Source organism: Phaenicophaeus curvirostris, chromosome 1, assembly GCF_032191515.1.
Source record: "Phaenicophaeus curvirostris isolate KB17595 chromosome 1, BPBGC_Pcur_1.0, whole genome shotgun sequence".
Classification (NCBI taxonomy): domain Eukaryota; kingdom Metazoa; phylum Chordata; class Aves; order Cuculiformes; family Cuculidae; genus Phaenicophaeus; species Phaenicophaeus curvirostris.
The window spans coordinates 99,380,973-99,403,236 of record NC_091392.1 but is presented as its reverse complement, the minus strand read 5'-3'; the positions used below and the strand labels follow the sequence as shown (position 1 = coordinate 99,403,236).

The following is a 22,264-nucleotide window of genomic DNA, read 5'->3' as shown; positions in this document are numbered from 1 at the left end:
AGCACAGACACTTTCTGCTTGTGAGTCTAATAGTTTGGCTGTCCATTCTCACCAGCCACATGCCAGCATGTTTTCAGTGACTTAATGGCACTGCTACTTTGGGGTAGCTGAATGGGGAAGCAGACTACAGCTGCTTCTGAAGGATATAAATATCTTTTACAGTCCGGGGGTTCCAGCAGTCCAACAGGATCAGGGACACCTGGGCTCTATTCCTGGCTCTTCTGCAGAATTGCTGTATTGTTTTGTTCCTTTCAATATCTCTAAATGAAAACCTTTTCCTGCCCAATTTGTAATCTTAGGTGTAAGGATTCCATTTAAAAATTTGACCCACAATATGGAATTTAGGGTGATGGGGCTAGCCTATGAATGCAAGCCTGGGTATTCATTAGACAGCAAAATCCCATGAAAGCCACGTCTCTGGTGAACACCACGAAAGGCTCACAGGCCAACCTTACTCGCACCATTTACCAGGTAGCCATCTGCTACCTTCAGATATTATTTTATGGCTTTCCTTTGTTTTCACTGAGGCCTAAACAGAAATGAAATGGTGAGTCTTGTTGCTAGCCCTTTCAAATAAATAGCTCTGCCATCACTCTAATAAGTTTGACAAGTTGGTCCCAGGCCCTAGGCAGGAAGCTAATAAACTTCAAGTTGCTTTTCTATTGTTTTCCTAAAACAATTTGACTTCCTTTCTGATAGCCTCAAATTCCTTCAATAAAAATAGAGTAGCTGGGAGCCAGAGGAAGAGCTGAACTTGAGCCAAGTTGTGCTTACAATGCTGCCTGCGTAAGATCACATTTTTATCCTGATCCACGAAGACTCTTTAAAAGAATAGCAGGCAGACAGCTGCCAGTGTATGTCAGGAAGAGCCTAGGAGCTAGTCTCCCTCAGCATTGGTCCTCCAGACTTGAGGGATTCTCCAACCAGTGAGACAGTGTCAGACCACAGCAGGAGGCTGAGGTCCTGGGAGCTGGCTGGGGTTTTCTCACCCTGTTCAGAGTGTCCTCCCTCAGACAAGAGTCTCTTCTGGGAGCTGAACACTGACAGAGAGGTGGGCTCCAGCAAGAACAAGGGGCTGTGCTAAATCCCAGTCTTCAGTCAACTTCACCTTCTCCTCCTTCTACTGTGCAGGCTCAGCAAAAGGTAAAGGTCTGTTCTTTCTTTTCTTCTCACTTTGGGAAATATGTATATGTAAATACACATATATTTTCATAAAGCAGCAATTCCATCTAGCTGGAAGTTTACAGAACAAGATGAATGCCTGGTGGCCAGACAGATGAGTATTCCTTGCTTGAAAATAACTTACTGATCCTTTGGACAAATTATTTACGCTCTCCATGATTTGTTTCCTCCACCTGTAAAGCAAGGAGAGTGTTTATATGAACTGCAATTACACTGTCATTTGCAAAACTACGCAAAAATGCTATAGAGCTGAAAAGTAGAAGCTGTAGCTTTGAGAGTGCCGTGCTTCTTTTCCAGTAACATAAAGCTGACAACTAAGCATTTACTTTGGGATGAATGGTCACTTCCCTTCAGTACGACAAAATTTTCTTCCAGTTTTTCTTCCTGAAAGTTTCATTGGCAAATGAGACTGTCACACAGTGACATTTCACGCCTTGCTGTTTCTCGTTTTCTCTTTTCTCACTCCGTGCTGGTTTGGTGCTCTGGGCTGGGAAAGGGAACACATCCATCTATAACAAAATAATTTCTGATTTTTTAACTAAATAAAGAACTGTGACTATAAGACTGTTCCCCATCATTCAAGGGCCCATCATCACATGACAATCCTGCTCCCTTGGGCCCAGCCTGTCCTTGGGAATTTGCCTCCTGCTGGAGGATGCCTTCAAGCTGCCTCCAGAGGTCTAATGTCTAACAAAGAACTTCCCTCTCCCTACTTCTCTTTCAATCACATCCATGCATGGAGATTACAGATAAACTGTTTCACCAGGATGGTAGCATCCATTGTTGTTTTAAAGAAGGTGCCTGTCCAGAATGGGACAATATTAAGAATCAGATTAAGTGCAGTGCTGTGACGAGGGATCAGAGATTAACTACAAGAAGTTTCTATCTCAACCACTGTTGAGTGGTTCTTTTTCTGAAATTTCCCAATGCCGTAAATCTGGTATCCTCCCCAAGTGTAAGGTACTTGGTAATGGCAGGCAAGCGCAAGACATTTTCCCTTCAAGTGGTCTCTTGAAGTTCTTAAATCTCAGGAGAGCACCTACCCATATTTGAAGCAGCCTTCCAGCAAAGCCAGATGTTCCAAGAACATCTGGTTTATGTGAAGAAGCTCTTTCATATGTAAGCTTTCATCTATACTACTACATATTTGCAGAACTTCTCTATTCATTGTGCTGGCTTGCTCTTTTTGTTTATTTAAATCCCTGACACAGAATGAATCCTCCACTAAATATCCATGGGATCAATGCCGAAAAACTCATCACACAAACTCTGTTCAGGATTTACCTGACTTCTGTGTGAAAGGCAGCAGCTCTGATAAGGCAATAAGGCAAGTACAGGAAACAGAATGAAAAAGGGACTTCTTGGCTTATCAGGTTCAATCCCTTTGAATAACAGGCAAGTACAAAACAAATGGCCTTTTCTAAACTTACTAAGCTCTGTCCTAAATCTCATTAGGTTTCCGTCCTCGCTTGTGCTACCAGAATGCTGTTCCAGCACCTCCTTCTCTGGTCTGTTGCTTAGAAACCTTCTGATTTGCAACCTAAATTCATTCATGGCCAATTTATATCTATTTATTCTTGTGCCACATTGTCCTTTAGCTTATGTAGCTCTTCTCCCTCGCTAGCACTTACTTTCCCAACCCCCATTTCCTAGAAGTATTTATAGGCAGCAAATCTCTCCTCTCTTAACCTTTGTTCTGCCAGAATAAGTAACTAAACTCCCTTATAGTATTCACCCCGTAGGCATATCACACCATGTTTTAATTACTTTGGGTAGCTGCACTAGCATGAAGTTCAGTGCAAAATAATTAATGCCGAAAAGCTCAGACTGGTACTGCATTTATTTTCAAATCAGCTCAAATATCTCTCTGTGATCACTTCTGTGACTGAAAAGTAAAAATACTCTTGGCTTTTTCCAGACTGAATATCCTTCTTGCACACGGGTGAGTAGCACTGAACACACTGTTCTAGTGGGGTCTCCCAACCTCCTGGCTGCTATTAATCTCACTGCAACTGGAACTACTGCTACATCCTCAAAGCTCACTTGCCTTTTGCACCCCCACATAGCACCACTGGTTCCTCCTCCACTGGTGACTTTCACCCAGGACTTGAACCATCTCAGTCCTGTCAAGTAGGAACTCCCAAATGCTAAGAGAGATTCATGTTACTCTCTGAGCAACAAGTTCCTAGTGTGTGACTTTGCACTCTCCCATTTAACCTCACCTCAATCACTCCAGTTGCAAAAAGACTTCAGTTCTAATGCTCAAATCTACCTCTGCCCTGACGATACCTCCCAGCTTTGTTCCATCAGCAGATTTCATTAACATTTCTACTTTCAGTGCCAACGTGATTAACGCAAATAGTAAAAAAGACCATTCCTAAATGCGATCTTTGAACACCCTCACAGGTGGATTCCCTTCACTCTGTTAGGGAACTAGTGTCTCAGTTCTGTCAATCTCTTATCCACTTGAGGATATCTCTTATAATCCCTGTCTTCTTCAGCTGAATCTTCTCCACTAATTTGCTTCTTGTGGGACACCACATCATATGCCTTACCAAAGTTCAGGTAGGTAAGGTCTGCTATGTTTATTTAACCTAGAGGCTCAGGAATTTTACACCAAGAAAGTTATTTGCCTTTAATCGGGAGATGGCACATACTGTCGTATTTTCCCCTTACCTCCTGGCTTTATTTCTCCTTTCTTTCAAAATCTGTTCTACAGCATCATAAACTGTTTAGATCTGCAAGCTGCACAAGGCAAGCTGTCAGCTGTTCTCCTGATTTCCACTGTCTGGGGGAGCATTCTCTTCCACTTGCTCTCCTCACTCAAGTCATACAAGTTTGGCATAGCAGTCTCTTGGGGAGGGGAGGAAAAATCCTTCTTCCCAGCTTAGCAGGGGGCAAAATAGCTATTTGTCTAGCTGTGCAGCTGGAGAAGCTGCTGTGACACCTCTGTTTTCCCTTGAAGAGTGTGCAGTAAAGAAGAGAAGGGATGACTCTGAGATGCTGGCTGAGGTATCCATGCAACCGTACAAACCTTTCTGTCTTTTCCTCATAACAGTTAACTGGTGCTTGATACATATATTAAACAGAAACCTTCTCCCCTCCCTCATTCATTCAACAGAACTAGACTATATCTGTTGGATTCAGAGTAATTCTGTGGGAGAATGAGTATGCCGCTCAGGAGCAATACTGGGATGGGAAACACAAAGGAGTGAGCAGGGAGAATTACCCTGAGTGTACGGCAGTGTCAGCCATGGAGGGGGGGTTACATTCCAGACAGCTCGCTCACAGAACCTGCCTCACTAGCACGTGAGAAACACTTGACAAGCTTTAGCTAGCCTATCCCAAAGCCATCTGTGAGCTAGATCTGTACTATTAACACCTTTTTTGGACACTTCTATAATGAAGTCTTTGATAATTTCACTGGCATAAAATCAACAGGACTTGATACAATAATGCTTGATGGAAATTTCTCCAGAAAGATGAAAGAACACAGTGGCATTCTCCTTCCCATGAAATTCCATCACAGGTATACAACTGCAGGCAGTAGAGGGAGAAACAACTCCAGAAACACTCCCATTTTCTTTGAAGTCACAGAAAGCCTTTCAATAAGTTAGAAATTAAGCAGCAAACGACTGTGGGTTTCTCCATAGCAGCAGTTTACGGAGCTGCTATGGGAATTTACCAAGCACTGGCATATGTTTTACACTCTACAGTATCAGTGAGGATTCAGCCCTCTCGAAAAGGAGTTGCGTTCTTAACTTCAGAGTGAGAGCGTCCCCATAGGACATACCTCTAGAGGTAGCCTCTGCTCAGCACTGTCGCTGCATGGTCTGGCTTTCAATCTTGTGAGTAAAGGGATACTAAATTAACAGGAGAACAATTATTAGAAGAGTTGCCAGCCCTGTGTTTTAGCCTCTGGACTGCTTTTGCTTCGTGATCTACACCAGCTGCTGCATAGGGACCACAAGGCAATTATGTTCTCGACGGGAGATATCTAGCCCGGGAAGAACTGCTGGAGGGACACCCACCAAAGCTTGTGTGCAGCAAGGCAGTTCTCAGGGTAGCAGACTCTTCTGTGCAAATCTCACTCTCCTGACACTGGTTCTTTGAGACCAGCTCTTATCAAAGCCAGAAGGCATCTCTGATTCACCCTCCTCTCTGAGGCCTGATGTGCAGGAATCAGAGGCTCGACTTGACACATATAAGAAATACATTTAGACACTTGGTGTGCCAAAATTATTTTTTAGAAAGGCCAAAATACTCATGCATCAGACTTCGGTGGGGGGAGCAGTAGGGTGGTGTGCCAAAACCCACCTCTCCTGACAGGCAATTTATTCTCTGTTTATCAGTAAGGGAGCCTGTAAAACCCTCCTGAGGAGCATCAGGTTCCCTTTGGGACAAGGCTACATTATTTCAAGAGGTGGAGGATCATGCTCCCATATGAACTCTGCTTTGCCAGATGAAGCTTGAGTCAGTAAGAAAAAATGTCCTTCATTGATACTGTGCACGGAAAAAAAGCTTCCCAAGGTCTGGCTGGTATAACTGTGGTGCAACCCTGTCCCTTTTCATTTAAGAGCGGCTTAGACCATGGCATGTTATCTGAGGGAGGAGATGCAAGGAACAGCAGCAGTGGCAACTTGAAGGAACAGTGTATCCTGTAGGTATGGGAGGGTGGAATAAGGAAGAGCTGAGAATGGAGAGGGAGGAATGAGATCCATGGTCTTTAAAGGAAAAACATCAGGAAACTAGGTTTGAAAATAGAAAGATTAAGCTGGAGGGGGTGGGAGAGACAAGAAGAGTATGTGAAGAAAGAAGAGGGAGGAAGGGCAGAGAGGCAGTGGGGAAGAGAGAAAATGACACAGAAAGGGGGTGGAGAAAAAGAGAGGAAGAGAGAGACATATTAAAGGAATAAACCCAACCAACTGAGAAGAACAAGGAGTCCAACTCAACTGCAGAAAGGAAAAGTGCTAAAGCAAGGAAAAGAGATAGAAGACAAGCTAGTGGAAATCAGGTAAGTAACCATTATGGGGAAATAACAGAACTGTAGAAGCTTTGATGGCAGATCAAGCTGTTACACTCAACAGGAAAATAGCATGAGAGAAGGACTTGGTGAGGCAGGAAAAGAAAGATGGTCAAAATAACTTAAGAAATTTACTTTTTCTTTTAATTTCTGTCCAAAATATTCCCACTAGTATCAAAAGGAACTTGGGACATTTTACAAATTATTTTTTTTTTGCCACATGCAGCTACAGAAATGACAAGGAAGCCTCCCTGACTGCAATGAATACGGATACCAATAGATTTCAAAGTACAGAAAAGCAGAATAAGACCCACAAGTATCCTCAGACCATACAACGTGCAAATTGCCGTTTCTGTCAGATCCCATTTCAGCGTGCTGTCAAGCTGCTCAGGGGAGGGTGGTGAAGGGAACTCTTACCTATGAGAGGCTCTCGGGGTATAAACACTTTATCAAGTGCTTGCTTGAACCGCCTGTATTCCAAAGCATGCAGGATGGTTTCAAAATATTTCAGTTTCTTTTCCTTGAGAGCATTTAGTCCTGGCTGGTCTGTGATATGGAGCTGGGAACATGACTCAAATGTAGAGAAGTGCCTTGCTTGTATCTCCCAGTCACTTGTACTGAGTGCGCCACGGGGGAAATGCCTTTCTTCTCCATCCTGACGCTGCCGAAGGCAGCCTCAGCAGGAGCACGCAGACCTAAAGGGACAAACGTCCTCTCCCACTAGCAGCTGCTGCTTCTTTTAATTCACCTTCCTAACTTTTTCCCCTTTCTTGTACTCAGAATAATTATTCAATTACATAATTTAATACTTCTAGCATTGTCACTGCATGTTTCAAAGAACAGCCCAGCTTGAAAACACGGCAGCGCTATACATCCACCTGGAAAGAACCAATCACAATGAGTGGAAAGGTTATTTACTAGTTTCCACCTCTGATCTGTGGTGATTCCTTTGATTTCCTACAAAGTCATATCTGGCCAGTTGTCCTGTCTAATGAGCTTCGTGGCACTCTGATTTTAACAGCTCAGATAAACCGAGACAGTCCCTCTGTCCCTGAAGTCATCCTCCATACTAATAAACCTGTCAAAACACTTTCATGAAGCGGTATATGTAAGAGGTTTTCCCTACTGCTGCCTGTGTGATCCTCTTTTTCAGGCTACACTACTTAATGTTTGTAATATTTGTGTGCATACGCACATGAAGCTAAGAGCAGGTTAAACTGTTATTCAGAATTCTAATGATATTCAGTATTTGCACCAGAAACAGAAAAATTCTGGGTCTGCTGGTCTTTTCGAAATTTACTCTGAGAAGAGTGTAGATTTCCAGCTTTCTTTCCCCTTTTCTTGGAAGCAGAACTGTAGTTTAGGAGAATTCCTGGGGCTTCAGGGTTTAAAATACTCACCAGACTCCGGTCGCTTGGGAACTATGTTAAGTATTCCTGCTACTATAACTGTTTGGGGTTGGGTTTTTTTTTCCCACTCATTAGTATATATTATCACAATATTTTAGTATTGCAGGCTTTCACATGAAAAATTTAAATGTTGCCTCTCTTCCCTTTTTCACCTCCAGAGAGCTTTCAGACATTCCGCACGTTTGCCCTTGTTTTCTGACTTATCTCACAGTATTGAAAATAAATGAGAAGGAATGAGTATTTCAGCACTATACCATGTCATTAGGGAGTGCATTTCAGAGACTGCTCCACACCTCGGGTGCTCTTGTATGAGGCACAAGGACAGAGGCTTAAAATTAGAACTAGTTCCCAGGAGGCACCACAGAAACTTCAGTCTTTGGGCTAAGAAATGGAGGGGAGGGGGGGGAGAGAATTTTATGGCTACTGATAAGCAACAGAAAGATCTCTATGAACAATACTCTCGCATGCATGCAGCTTTTTTTCCTGAAATAAAGAAATACTCACACCACTCAGTAAGTAATAAAGCGTAGAGATGCATGTCTCTAAGTATCTCTAGAGTATCTTAAAGAGGGGTCAGTGCTTTTTAATGTAAGAACTAAGAGGTTTACACTCACATTTTCCTCTTTCTTCATTATCTTTGTCATTATGAGCATGCCTTGAGAATGGCTGAGAATTTCCATATGAAACTCCTCTCCTTTAGAGGTAGAAAAGTTGACAGATGCCTTGTTCGGGGCACAGGGTTGCTCAGGAAGTGAAGCAGTCCAGTGAGGGTGACTGCTGTAGGGCTCCAGGGTTTTAGGCTGTATTCAGATATCTGGTGAAGAAGGGAGGGAATAGTGTGATGGGAGAAAATCTATCTCCAGTTTAAAATCAGATAAAGGTATCCAAAACGTCTGGAGTTAATTCTTATTTCTTACTCCAGTTTCCTCTGTCATGATGGGGCAAATCACTTAAGCCACGCTTCTTCACAAATGCTCCCTCGATGGTGTCTCTTGTCTTCTGGATATATCTGACTTTTAGACGTGGTCTAACTGGTAGAATCAATAAACTCCCACCTGAACATTAACCAGACAGGGTTCTGTTTTCAACATACATTAAACAGCGCTCAGTACGCTGAAAAAACCCCAAAAAACTAGATTAGAAATGTCACCAAAAGCTTCTACAATTAATGAACATTTTTTATCTTAATCTCTCACTGCCTTAGTTCCTCAGCTGTAAAATTGATCTAACACTACCTCCTTACCTCCAGGTGGTAATGAAAATAAGTAATTTAATAATTGTGAAGTAATCAGATACTGTTGTGATGAAAGCCTTAGGAAAACCCACAAGGAAACTAATAATTCTGTCTTTAGAACTGGACTTGAATAATATACAGTAAATGAGGCATAGGCCACCCACTGAACAATGAGGAGGAAACAAAACATTGAATAGCTGCTGTTCAAGAAAGCCTCAACCAGGCTGGCACATAACAAGGCAGGCATCCTGTGCAAAGAATGGGGCGACAATGTGAGGATGTGGTTAAAGACCCATAGCTATAAGGCACAGGCACAAAGAGATTGAATTAAGATTACTGAGAACAGTAACTCCTGCATTTCCTAACTCCCTACTGCTGGAGTTTGCAAATTTAATATTTTTAGGGGTGGGGTGTCTGTGCATTTGTGCGTATATATATGTGCATACACTGAGTATATAAAATAATCCGCTCACAAGCTACAGACAGACTGCGCCTTGAGTGAGAAATTAAACACTTGAGGCGAGGATCCAGCAGTGAGGCTGGAGTGTGAAAAGATTCCTACAGATTTTTAGAAATAAGGAAGAAATTAATCTTGACAAGGTAGTACTAGGTGGGAAGTAGGTAGTCACTGAAAATGTCCCCTTTCTAAAGCTGAGAGCATTAGCAATCAGGGTGCTGCAGAGAGTTAAGTGGTTGAAACTGCCAAAAGCCGAGTCAAGGCTCTGTAGGAGAGCAGTGGGGAAGTGATAAACAGGGGACCAAGAAAGCACAGGAAAAGTCTGAATGAGAGTCCTCTCCTTCTCACATTATCTATCCAGTCTGTTTTATTTCAACACTATAACAAGGTGTACCTCATGCAGTCTATGAGCCATCTTAAAATAACATGGGCAGTTTTTTTGCTGCTATATTGGGCTCAATGTGATATTTGCCTTCACTGCCATGTCTCCTTATACCAGCCTGCCCCACTGACTAGGCAGTGCTTAAGATTAGTTTCTCTCAGCAGAGCTCAGGAACACCTTCAAAAGAGCAGCCCCCAAATTTCTCATCACATTTCTGCTTTACAGAGCTCCCCCTGTCCTGTTCAGCTGTCCCCTCACCTGTATACAGCACTGCCCAATTTAACATCAGCTGCAAATTCATATAGGTTAGCTTCTCTCTGCAAAGATAAAGAAGCTGGCTATAATCCTGAACTAGATGCTCTTCATCCTTTTGGTTAAGGAGTAAGCTGAGTAGTATCCATTAGCCTTTTTGCAGCATTTACATCAGAGAGAGAACTGATTTTTTTTTCCTAGCAGAAGGCACGTGGGATTCTTCATTTAGCCTATCTCAAGTCCAGTTTTGTCACATTTGTTGGGGTCCCTAAGGACCCATGTGTCTCTAAGGCAAAGAGAGAGAATCCCAGGAGAATTAGAGGGTGCTGCCTGCATGCTAACTGTGAGCCTGGATACCACTATCATGTAACTATGTGACGCAGGCTTTTCAAACACAGTGGGACAAATTCATTGCTCAGCTTGACTCATCTGTGTTCAAGGTCTTTTCTGTTCTTGTTCTCCTGCATCTACTTGGCCCTACTATTTGGATATATGAATTCACAATTTGACCCCGGACAAGGGAGTATCAAGAATAGCATTAGATGTCCTGGATAGACAAATAGTAAAAATGCAGCTAACTGGGAGTCTGCAGCGTCCGCTGTCTCTTCACATGAAAACGTTCTACACAGTATTGTCATCTGTGTGTGTAACACTTCCCTGATGTACGCACTTGGAGGTGCTGAGTGATTTCCTTCTGTCTGTGTTTCTGTGTGCATCAGGGCTCCCTGTGTGTGTCAGGAGGTGACAGGTCATTCAACTCCCTTATCTTCTCACCTGCTCTCTTTTTTGTTAACTCTGAGATTTTCCACATTTGGAGAGGAGGGGGAAAGCACACCTCATCAAGGAATAACAAGCTGCCTTCAGGGCTAGTGGTCTGGATACCACTATGACCTTTAGAGAAACTGCAGGAAACTCAGGAGGAGAAGAGAGATGACAAATATTGGATGTCTGTCTTCTAAGACAGGAGCTTTTAACACAGAGCTCTGACTCTCCCATGAGGTTGAGCACTGGAGTCAAAGTCACTCTCCCTGTCTCTGCTGGTTCAGCACAGGATTTTGAACCCAAGGAGCTAGAAAGGAACCTATGGAAACATGCCAGATTAAAAAAAAATCAAGAAGTACAAATTTATTTATTCCATATCCATGCACAGAACTGAGTTACAAATTTTCTAAAAGAACTGGCCTATTTCAGGTTGAAATTTATCATACGCATGTATATATGAAGCTAGAAGGATGGTGCTTGGACGAAAATGCCTAATAGGTCATTGCTTGTCTATTGGATGCACATATGAAGGAGCCAATGTCTGTAAAGAGTGAACAAAAAGATACCTGCCAAGGTGAGCTTTAGCATTTATCTATGTCACAGAGCTTTGAAAAGCCTCTGGAATTCAAAACATCACACCCACGCCGGACAGTGTATTTCTGACTTAATTCATCTTTTAATGTTGTGAGCCATGGGCCTCCAAAATCCTTCCTGACCAGGTCCTGGCAACAAAAGCACATTGTATACATGCACTGAAAAGGCTGCTTCTTCCTTTTGGGCACTGACCATGGTGACAGGCTTAGCAAGCAGTAACACAATGCTTGTCTCTTAGAAGAGCCCTAAAAGAAAAGCAGGTGTACCTGCTACAGAAGGGTAGCCTGACAGGGATTTCTCTCAGGTCACCGAGGCAGTATTGTCCCAGGGCACAGGAGAGAAGGGCTGCAGTCTGTAGAAGCAGATGTTCTTGTGCTGTAGAAGCAGTGTTGTGTCACTATCACCAAGTCTAAGACAGTGCTGCACAGAAAAAAGGACGCAAGTTTGCAAGTCATGACCCCTGGGCTATGTTCCCACACTGCCTCTAACATAGTGACATCAAACAAGCCGTTCATCTTTTCTGTACCCCAGTGATCACCATCTGCAAGATAAAGATAACAGCATCTGATCTGCACTGCACGGGATGTTGTGAGGCTCAACTACTGCTAACAGAGTGCTGGAGACCCTTAAGTAAAACACATTGCTGTGTAGCAAAGGAGCATTAACTAACCTCCAGTGCAGGTCTGAAAGTGTCCTTCCCAAGTACCTACAAGTGTAAGCATCCAGTTTTGCAATGCAGGGACCACTCAGGTCTGGCTGCAGCCTGACAGTTGTCAACATGGGAGACAAGATCTCCACTCTCATGCTCTCATTGTAACTATCTCTTGCACCACACACTTGTCTGGACCTGCCCTAAGGTGAGATGGCTGGAGGAAGGAAGGTCACGAGCAATTCCTAGGCACTGGCCATACCACTGCTGGCCTGAATGCCTCACAGCATGGGGCTGTCTCTCCTCATGTGCCCAGTACCTGAAGAAGACAGCTGCCTCCCCATTCTGAAGCTCAGAGGGGTTGGACTTGCTGCATAGCCTCTACAGATAGCTCTGTGCCTGGTGTGTGAGCCTTTTCACGACATCTTGGGCCCCAGCCTTCTAGTTCATTGGGACATCTCATTAACTATAAGATAGACACATTAGTATTTAATTAAGCAAATGACATAGATTGGGAAAAAATACCATGTATTTTTCTTCATTACTTTCCTGCTCCCTGGGAATCAGGCTTCCCACACACAAAGGAACCTTCCTGGCAGAGCCTCCTTGTGTGTCTGGGACCTGCCAAAGTGAAGAGGTGAGCCTAGCAAGGGAGAGCAGAAACAGCATTGTAATCAGGCTCTCCACTTTATTTTAGAAACATCCTGCAGAGATGGCAACCTCCTGACACCTGTGAAGTGTCAAGCTCAGCTATTTATACCACCCTGATAGTCTAGCCTGTCTTCTAAAAAGGGGAAAATTTTCTTCCTAAAAATGCCAGGGGAAATAAACTCATATGAAAAAACACAACTGGGCAGGAACAGCCCTCCTGCCTCTGTGGTGTGAATTTCCATCTGTTCCCCAAAGCCCCAGCTGGTCCATCCAGAAGAAGCCTGCTGGCCAGAGCAACTAGCAGTGATGCAAAATGCTCACCTGTCATTCAGAGCACACAGCGTCACAAAGAGGATAGGTAAAACTGCTTTGAAAACAACAGATGCTTCCCTTCCCGCAGAAACAGGTAGCACAAAAAAAAAGGATGGTGGAGAGAAGCCCATGGCTGGCAAGGCAGCCTGGCATACTGGCAGGTGCTGTCCCTGCTGGGCTATTTTTATCATGGAATTTGGCAGTCACAAGGGAGTCCGGAGCTAGGTGGAACCCATGCCTGGCCTGCGGTGTGATATTCAGTTTTTCCCCAGCTTTAGTAGCATTCCAGGTGATGATTAAGCCACGGTGGCCACGTCACCACGTTTGTGCCAGGCTGTGCTGGTCTTTATCACGTACACGTTTCACAGTGCTGAGATCCCCTGACTGTGCACAGCTCCTTTGTTGATCCAGCAGAAAGCTGACAGCCAAAAGCACAACCAGGCAGTGGCACAGCCCAGGATTCTGCATGAATATGCATGACTCTGCTGTCAAGGCAGTCTGCTATCAGGTGCTGAGACCCCAGGAAGATACACAAAGGTGATTTTTGCCGAGTCACACCACAGTGAGACAAGATTTGTCTGATTGAGTCCAGACTAGGAATATAAAAGGCTGCAGATGCTCACATGCCGAGAGGTCAAAGCATACAGGGACAGCAGTAGTCTGGGAATGAGGAAAAGCAACTATACGGAAAATTTCCAAGAATAGTAAAGCCCTGAAAAGAAAGGCTAGGTCAGAGGCAGTCCTGCATAGCCAGGAAAAGCTGTTAGGAGGTGACAACAATCCCTTGCTTGCTGGCAGCAGAGTGCTAGATGCTGTCTTCTGTTCTAGGAGGCCCGTGGATTGGCATTGCAAGAATAACTTGCTGGTAACTAAAAACCACCTAAGCCAAAAACACTGCACGAGGAGGGAAACCCCTTCCATTGGTATCCAACACCTATTTTTCTGTGACCCTGTACCCCTTTGCAGCAGCCACCTGGCTCTCTGTGGGACAGTAGGAGGGTGATCAAGAGGCACTTGATCCTTCTTTAAAAAGCCTGTTATAGCAAGCCTAAGCCTCACGGCTGCCACCCATGAATCCTTCTGATTTACCTCCTTTTGGAAAATATTGTAAGTGTGGTAGACGGGTAAATTGCTGTTATTCTCACATCCATTAATATTTTTTATTTCTGGACTCCTCCTGCACTTAGTTTTGCCAACTTAGTGTTCTGTACATGTTGTTTTTAACATTTGCTAGTGTCTATGTGTTCTTTCCCTGGGCAAAACAAGCCATAGTAAAACTGTAAACTACTTGAACATGGTAAAACTGATGGGAAGAGGTGCTCAGCCCATGATTGCACACATACATAGCAGGAAGGAAAATTCATCCTTAGCACAGCCAGGGAAAACTGTGTCCATTTTTATGCCAAGACAAATCAAAAAGCCAGCTGTCGACTAGCAACAGCAGATGCAAGAAGGGCACCTGCAAACGAGACAAACTCACCTGGAAAAATGAGGACACACAACACTGTTCATGCTGCCTTGAAAGGAATATTCCACATGTCCAGTTGTGGTATGCACCTGAACTGTGAACTGTATGTAGCTGATTGCCTTTACTGCACCCTGGAACAAAAAAATTAAAAATCTTGAGTTCAATGTAGTTCTCTCTAAATACTTCCCCATCACTGATTTTTCTGCCAGTATGTAACCCCCTGGTGCCCTGAAGCCATACACTAATTTCTCCAAAATGTAGTAATTGCAGCAAAACCATTTCAGGAGATAAGACAGATCCACAAATTTGCCATTTTTTAGCAGTGCAGAGGAGTCAGAAAGACCAGTTGATTGTCAGTGTTACTGCTCCTTCAAGTTCAGGCTGGCAGCAGATGAAAGCTTCATCAGACTCTGAGCAGCCACTATCAGCACAATTGCAGCATGCCTACGAAAGCAGCAAAGAGACAAAGCTCATACTTTTCTTCCTGGTGCGACCCTTTTCCCTCCTCATACAGCTTCCAGCTAGCAGTGGGGCAGAAAGTGGTCTCCTCCCTGCCTCCTTACCTTGGCAATCCTCCCCTTTCCCCAGGGTAGCCCTCAGAGGCACAAGAAGTTTAAGGATTCGACTTTCGACCTTTGTCCCATTTATCCTTGCAGATGGACACTGCACATAAACAAGTGATGCCATAAATAATGTGTTGCTACATTAAATTATACCATGTATATAACTAGAGAACAGGATATTGTTCCCTCAGCAAGCATCTCTCTCTGTTCTCCAGCTTTTACTCACAGGAAATCTACACAATATTGCTGCAGTAAATTCTAAGCATTTAGCAGTGTCTACTCTCCACAGACATTCTTTGTACAGTAAAAGTAATTGGCTCTTAAAGTTAAGACAAGGGACAATAAAGAAGGAGAGTTAACACTTCTGGTCCCTACAGCTTTGGGATTTAACTTTCCTAGTGCTTTTACTATTTCATTATGATTAAGTTTTTCATTTATTTATTAAAAGGATATTTTCAAAAAAGAGTGTCTGTGGGAGAACATTATCTCTAAGGTAAGAGTGTACACTTCATAACCCCTAGCCCTCAACTCATGCACAAGGGAGAGCTTTGCAGTGCCCTGGGAAGGTAAGCATGGTGGGTATAACCGGATCAAATGATTGCTCAAGCACTCCTTCAGAGCCCCACGAAAGATGGATTAAACCCATCTTTCTCTTTTTATCCAGGGGGTTAAGAGACCTGGCCAGAAACAGTCTATCAGAGTCAGAAACAAAACTGAAGCAGGCTCTCCTCCATCCTCATGTTGCAATCTTACTACCAGCCCATCAAACCTTTCCTTTCATCAGATCGTCTACCTCACAGCAGTTTCCAGGAACTGCTGGTCCTTGCAAGGCATTTTAAAGCGGGCTTTTTTAATTTGCCTGTGTCATTTGAACTGTGATTTTTGTCTCAGAGCTTAAGAAAACAGGAGGGAGCAAGATCCACCGTTTTGACTTTGCGGCGGTTCCCTCTCAGAGAGACATGACAGGATGGCAGCAGATTAGGTTTGCAGGACTGGTACAACTCACCAAAGTCTTTACACTCCCCAGAACATTTGCATCTTGTACTGGCAACACTGCAAAACCAAATCAAAACCTATGGGCAAGAGACAGGAGGGCAACAGGAAGGTTTTCTCTGCATTTCTTTTAGTGGTGGCTTCAAGCTCAGAAACGAAGCCCAGAGCTGCAAGCACTTCATGTTCCAAGAGTCAATGTAAGTATTGCAGAGAGGTGACATATGAAAGGCACTACTCAGACCAAGCTGTAGACTCCAGTCTTATCTCTCAGGGCATCATCCCATCAAGGATTCCCTAGAGGGCAGTTTGGAGACAGATGAATGCTGCTTTAACTAGACAATACACAGAGGACGCACTATGAAGATGGCAGTGAAAGACTTTCTGAACCAAGAAAAAAATGCTGGCTCATCCTCGAAGTTTTGGCAGATAAAAGCAGGTTGTAGTTGGATTATGCAAAAGAGATCACTTTTTGTTTCAGCAGCTGAATAAAAAAACAACAAAAAAACTCCAACAACAAAATACATTTTTTTCAGTGGATGCGAAAAAAGTTTTCAGCAGACCAGATCTCATTCATTTCAGGTCAAATTAAAACATTTCCTTCAACACAAAGCAAATAATTTCATTCCATGCATTCCCAGCTGGGCTTTTCCTAACCCTCCTCAGAATCATTCTCTTCTATTTTCTCCCACAGAGGCTGCATTGAATTCTCCCTTGAAGATTTCTCACCCTCCTGGTGAGCAGAAATGGGAGACTGGAGTTTCCTGGGATCGTTCCTCGAGGAGGTCCACAAACACTCCACAGTGGTGGGGAAAGTCTGGTTGACTGTGCTCTTTATCTTCCGGATGCTGGTACTGGGTACAGCAGCTGAGTCCTCCTGGGGAGACGAGCAGTCTGACTTCATGTGTGACACCCAGCAGCCCGGCTGTGAGAATGTCTGCTATGACAAGGCTTTCCCCATCTCCCATGTCCGGTTTTGGGTCCTCCAGATCATCTTTGTCTCCACCCCGTCTCTGGTGTATATGGGTCACGCAATGCACACTGTGCGTATGGAGGAGAAGAGGAAGATGAAGGAGGCAGAACTAGAGGCCCAGGAGATGAAAAGCAACGGTGACACATACTACCAACAGAAGTGCCCCGTGGCAGAGAAGACTGAGCTGTCTTGTTGGGATGAATCAGGAGGGAAAATCATACTCAGAGGCAGTCTGCTCAACACCTACGTCTACAGCATTTTGATTCGCTCTGCCATGGAAGTGGCTTTCATTGTTGGACAGTACATCTTGTATGGGATCTTCCTGGAGACGCTGTACATCTGCCAGAGGATACCTTGCCCCCACCCCGTCAACTGCTACGTTTCCCGTCCCACAGAGAAAAACGTGTTCATCGTCTTCATGCTGGCTGTGGCCGTGTTCTCCCTGTTCCTCAGCCTAGCCGAGTTGTACCACTTGGGCTGGAAGAAAGCCAAAGAGAGGTGCTCCCGATCTTACAAACCCAGCCCCAGCACAGCCCCTGGCAGACTGGAGTCTGCCCCACAAGTGGAAAGGGCCCAGATATACACTCCTCCACCAGATTTTAACCAGTGTCTATCAAGTCCCAATGGAAAGTTCATCAGCCCCTTCAGCAACAAGGTGGCCTCCCAGCAGAACACTGCCAACTTTGCCACCGAGAGGGTCCATGGCCAAGAGGATGCTGCTGGTGAAGGGCCCTTCATTAAGTCCAGCTATGCGGAGAGTCCAGAGGTGGCCAATGAATGTGCAGCACCCGCCTCCCCCGAAAGCTGCTTCAATGAGAAACGCCGGCTCAGCAAGACCAGCCGTGCCAGCAGCAAGGCAAGATCAGATGATTTGTCTGTGTGAGCCATTTCCAGGGTGGATAAGAAATAGCAGTCTCAGTGTTTAATAAGATTTCTGCAAAGTGGGCTCTAGACTCTTGCCACTAAGCTCTCTCTGTTTTAACACCCTTTTGCTCCTTTTCAGTGAACATCATCGTTATATTGCAGACAGCACCTCTCACAGCTTAAGGCAGAGGCAGCCGCCAGAGACACACATTGAAGAGAGGCACCAATATCAAGATGTGAAGCTCTCAGCTGTATTTTCATCATGAGAACCACAGGGATTGATGACTTGCCATCCTTAGCCTGGTAGAGCACAGGCAAGCAGATTCCTGAGGCTGCCTAGCACATATCCACTGCTACGCTGTATTCAACAGATCAAGCGGACCTCAATCCCCTTGCATCTTCTTTGGCCTCTGTTCAACATGTGCTACATCAGCTTGGCACTTATACTGAACTGAACCTTCTCACCCCTGCAGGGAGCAGGAGCAAAACAGCAGACTATCTGAAAGAAAGGTTTTCTCATCTGCTTCATTCTCAGTCTTTCTAATCCTCCCCTTCTCTACCTGAGCGTAGATATTTTATATGAGTTTACCTATACAATAAATCCTACTTGAATTTTTTGACTCTCTGTATATAGCTCTTCCCGATAGGTAAGGACTTTTGTGGTCTCCCACACACAGCTGCCTCATGTCTAAAGTCGGAATTCCTTCCTCATTCCTAAGTCAGAGCAGCAGACTTGGTATGGGGCCCAGGATATCGTTTAGATGACCAGTTGATGAAGACTAGAGAATTTCCCAAGATACTTTTGTCATCAATTCTAAGCAAGACATCAGTTAACAGAAATAGAGACTCTCCCATGAGAACAAATATCCTACTGGTAAAAAAGGAGGAATTACTGTGTGGAATCAAAGCAATTTTTCCCCTGCTGCTGAAAAGGTGCTCCCAGCTGCCAACTTGAGAGAAAAAAACATCCTCTGTTTATCTGCAGAAGAGGTACGGCCTATGTCTTCTCTCACTAGCTACCAAAATGCTTCAGTATCTTTTGCAAGGAGCAAGAGTCGTCTCCAGATCCTGCACATCATTCAGCTCTTGGCTATTCTCTCAAGACTGCAAGCCAAGATATTTGTCCTCACAGCCAGCCCCTGTTCTGCCATCAGGTCATCTTCATCTCCACTCCATCCCCAGCACATATGGCATAAGAAACCACCCATGGACCAGGTCTTTCCAACAGTGTCGCCCCTCAGAGAAGCCACTGGGGCCCAACACTGCACAGTGGAGTCTGGTGGGTGAGGTCTGTAGGTAGCTTGCTCTCCAGATACATTTTCTCACTGCAGCACTGACTTCCTAAAGAGAATTGCTAAACAGAGCTAAGTTGCTCCCTGTTGTTTAACCTGTGCTGCCCTTTCAGACACAGGCCACAACTTCTCAACATTGAAGTGTGTGAGTGAATGGCCTGGGACCAGGTTATGAGGGGACTGAGCCATTCCCTCTCTTAGGGGCCACTGAAAGGGATTGTGAATCCTTGCTCCCAGTACGTAGTCAGCTTTGGTACAACTCCCTGTTTATATACATACATAGTTGGGGGGGTGGGGCAGGGAAACCAATTTTTTGTTTGTAAGGTGTTTTATATATGTGTATTTTTTAATCCTGAAAAGATCTGTGTGTTCTCCTTAACATGGCATTTCATTCAATTGTGCCTAGGTTTCTCCTAATAAAGTTCTAACTCCATCTCTCCTTGGTGATGTTTCTCCTCTCACGTGGCTGAAAATGAGCTGCTAGCATCAATCAGGCTGCCTGCCAGCCTCTGCTGCTCCGAGATCACAAAAATTCCCATTGCCCAGAGTGGCAGAGATGAGGGAAGGGTTCAGCCAGGGGGATAAATAACAAACATCGGGAAATGATTGATTGACTCACTAACAGAAACCCCCTCCAGCTCTCCAGCTTGCCCCGGCATTTCACCACAGAAGACCAGAAAGAGCTGGCCAGAGAGCAGAGCTTTCACCCTCTTGCGATAGAAACATTCCCTCTTTGCATTTCTCAGCACCCAGAGAGGCCACCTGAGACACGAGGCCAACTCAGTAGGAAAAGGGTAGTAAAACTTGTCCCCTGAGCACCTGATTGCTTGTTCACGCAGTAACAAGGCCTTGAAAAGCTTTTAAGGAGGCAGGGTCTTAAAAAACATTGAGAATCCACTGCTGACCATCTCTGCAAAGGGTGTTCAGCTCTCACGATGTAGTTGTCCAGCCCAGAGGAAACACTTTCTTCCCCTAGCTGATATCTGTCCTCTGAATTTCATCATAGAATCATAGAAAAGTTAGGGTTGGAAGGGACCTGAAAGATCATCTAATTCCAATCCCCCTCCCATGGGCAGAGACATCCCACTATATCAGGTTACCCAAGGCCCCATCCAACCTGGCCTGTAGAAACAGTTCTTTTTCTGCCTAAGAAGAATTTAATTCCATTTCTTCCCCTCTGAAAAACACTTTTACCAAAATCCAACTTGCACTGGGTTGTATTTCTTAGTGGAAAAAACCCCACCTGATTCCTGGGCTTCTCTGCTTATCAAATTCAGAAATGACAAAGGTGTTTGAAGGAGCTGTTGCACTCAGGGCTGCTTTGCTTTCCTTCTTTCTGCAGACAGTCTGTATTGCTTTGAAATGATGAATATGGCTCCCTGAATTTTCAGCAGAACAATATATTCCTTGTGTCATTAAAAGAGAGCTTAATATGTCAGCAAATATTGAATTGCTCTCCCTGGGTTTTGCCCTTTAGCTGCTGAATCCAGTGAAGAAAGTCCAGGTAACTTCATTCCCCAGGAAAAGAAAACATCTTTAACATGAAGCATGGAATTAGCTGTGCTGACCTCTCTTGCCATTATCACTGTACGTAAACCTGCATCGAAGCTGGGAGGTTTAACCAGATGGGCAGCGTACCTATGAGCAACACAGGCTGAGGCACAGACATTGAATCCCACTCTCCTGCATTAACACCACTCGATCATCCCCATTTGTGTTACCCATCATGACAGTTTTCTTCCAAAATGCATGTTATGTGGCTGCCAATGTGCATAGCCAGACCTCTGGTTGCATTGTTCACTTCACAGAATCACAGAATCACTAGGTTGGATCATCGAATCCAACCATTCCTATCAATCACTAAACCATGCCCCTCAGCACCTCGTCCACCCATCTTTTAAACACCTCTAGGGGTGGTGACTCAACCACCTCCCTGGGCAGCCTGTTCCAGTGTCCAGTGACACTTTCCATGATTTTTTTTTTCTGATGTCCAGCCTGAACCTCCCCTGGTGGAACTTGAGGCCATTCCCCCTTGTCCTGTCCCCTGAAATCCCTTGTTCCCACTTTCCAACTTTCACAGGCTTCCTCCTCCTGACCTTGGATTCTCCTGTCCAATGAAAGGAAGTCCCCTTCCTTCCTTTCTCCACAGAATCTTCCATCCCATGGGACTCTGCAGGGTGAGAAGCTGGAGACCAGTAAAGTACTGGGTCCTAGCAAGGAGCCTGAGAGGAGGCATAAAGAATGAAAACAGAATTTGATTGAGGCGCTCAGGGACATGGTTTAGTGGCAGATAGGAATGTTTGGACTCAGTGATCCAAGAGGTCTTTTCCAGCCTGGTGATTCTATGATTCTATGCAGGGAGCATTAAAGATGAAAGAGGCCTTGATTTGAGGGGTTTCAGCCCAGAAAGGAAGACACCACCTAAGCATCCATAGCTACACAATAGAGCATGGAGGTAGGACTAGTCCTCGCAGAGGTTTTTAACTGGCATGTGCACAGCCCTGAGTATGCCTGTCCCTTGCGATGTCACCTTGCTGGGAGAGATACGCAAGGAATAAGACAGGAGCTTATTAAAGCATACTTACAGCAGATTACTTCCCTTGGAAAACCTGTCTGCTGAGGGATATTGCTTCTTCACAGGGCCACTCAAGCACTAGTCCATGCCTTGTTTAATAAATTTTTCTTGGCTTGTAACAAGCAATAGGTCAGGCTTTAAAAACTCTGTGCTAAAGGCACTCGGAAGGATAGTGTCTCTGCTAGAGAGCAAGGTTTACCCAAAAAATGAAGATAAGGATCCCCTCTATGCCATACCAGGCCTCCATGACCCAAACATGTTCACAGGTGGAGTTTTGGTTATCTCTGAGACCACAACCAACCAAGCTCTCTGTCTCCCAGCCTAAAGAATGCATGCACCAAAGCAGATAAATCTCTCTCTGCCAGTTGTTTCTTAATGCCTCCCTGGTTCTGTCATCTAGGTAACAAGTGGGGAATATTTGATGGATGGACATTTGCACTGGCTGACAGACCATAAACTTGGGATCCTTGGAATCTGCTGTCAAGGCCAGTCAGGCTGTCATGCTATGATAGGAGCACATGTACTGTAGCCATCAAGGAGAGAGGCTGGCCTGTCATTTCAGACAGATTTTATATTTATTGCTTTGTATCAGATGGATAGACAAACAATCTTATAGGTGTGAACTAAATCAA

The 22,264-nt window shown here is 44.5% G+C and overlaps 2 protein-coding genes across 4 annotated transcripts in view; one reads left to right on the top strand and one right to left on the bottom strand.

The window, feature by feature from the left end:
- GJA8 (gap junction protein alpha 8) overlaps positions 1-7,168 on the bottom strand; it is a 45,905-nt gene extending 38,737 nt beyond the window's left edge. The window contains exon 1 of the mRNA XM_069869882.1: positions 6,623-7,168. The gene's annotated coding sequence lies outside the window, so the exon portion shown is untranslated. The remainder of the gene's footprint in view (positions 1-6,622) is intronic.
- On the top strand, positions 831-19,490 carry GJA5 (gap junction protein alpha 5). Of its 3 annotated transcripts, none has more exons than XM_069869948.1 (2): positions 831-1,143; positions 16,623-19,490. In XM_069869948.1, exon 2 carries the CDS (start codon positions 16,675-16,677, stop codon positions 17,782-17,784), a length of 1,110 nt encoding a protein of 369 aa, XP_069726049.1. In that variant the 5' UTR covers positions 831-1,143; positions 16,623-16,674; the 3' UTR covers positions 17,785-19,490. The 3 variants fall into 3 exon arrangements, with proteins under 3 accessions (XP_069726049.1, XP_069726040.1, XP_069726059.1); XM_069869939.1 differs by lacking the exon at positions 831-1,143 and adding an exon at positions 6,014-6,196; XM_069869958.1 differs by lacking the exon at positions 831-1,143 and adding an exon at positions 11,112-11,130.
- Positions 19,491-22,264: the final 2,774 nt, after the last annotated feature.

Bases quoted from the DNA above. Each gene is read 5' to 3' on its own strand.
- GJA5 (XM_069869948.1), top strand. From the start codon at position 16,675: ATGGGAGACTGGAGTTTCCTGGGATCGTTCCTCGAGGAGGTCCACAAA.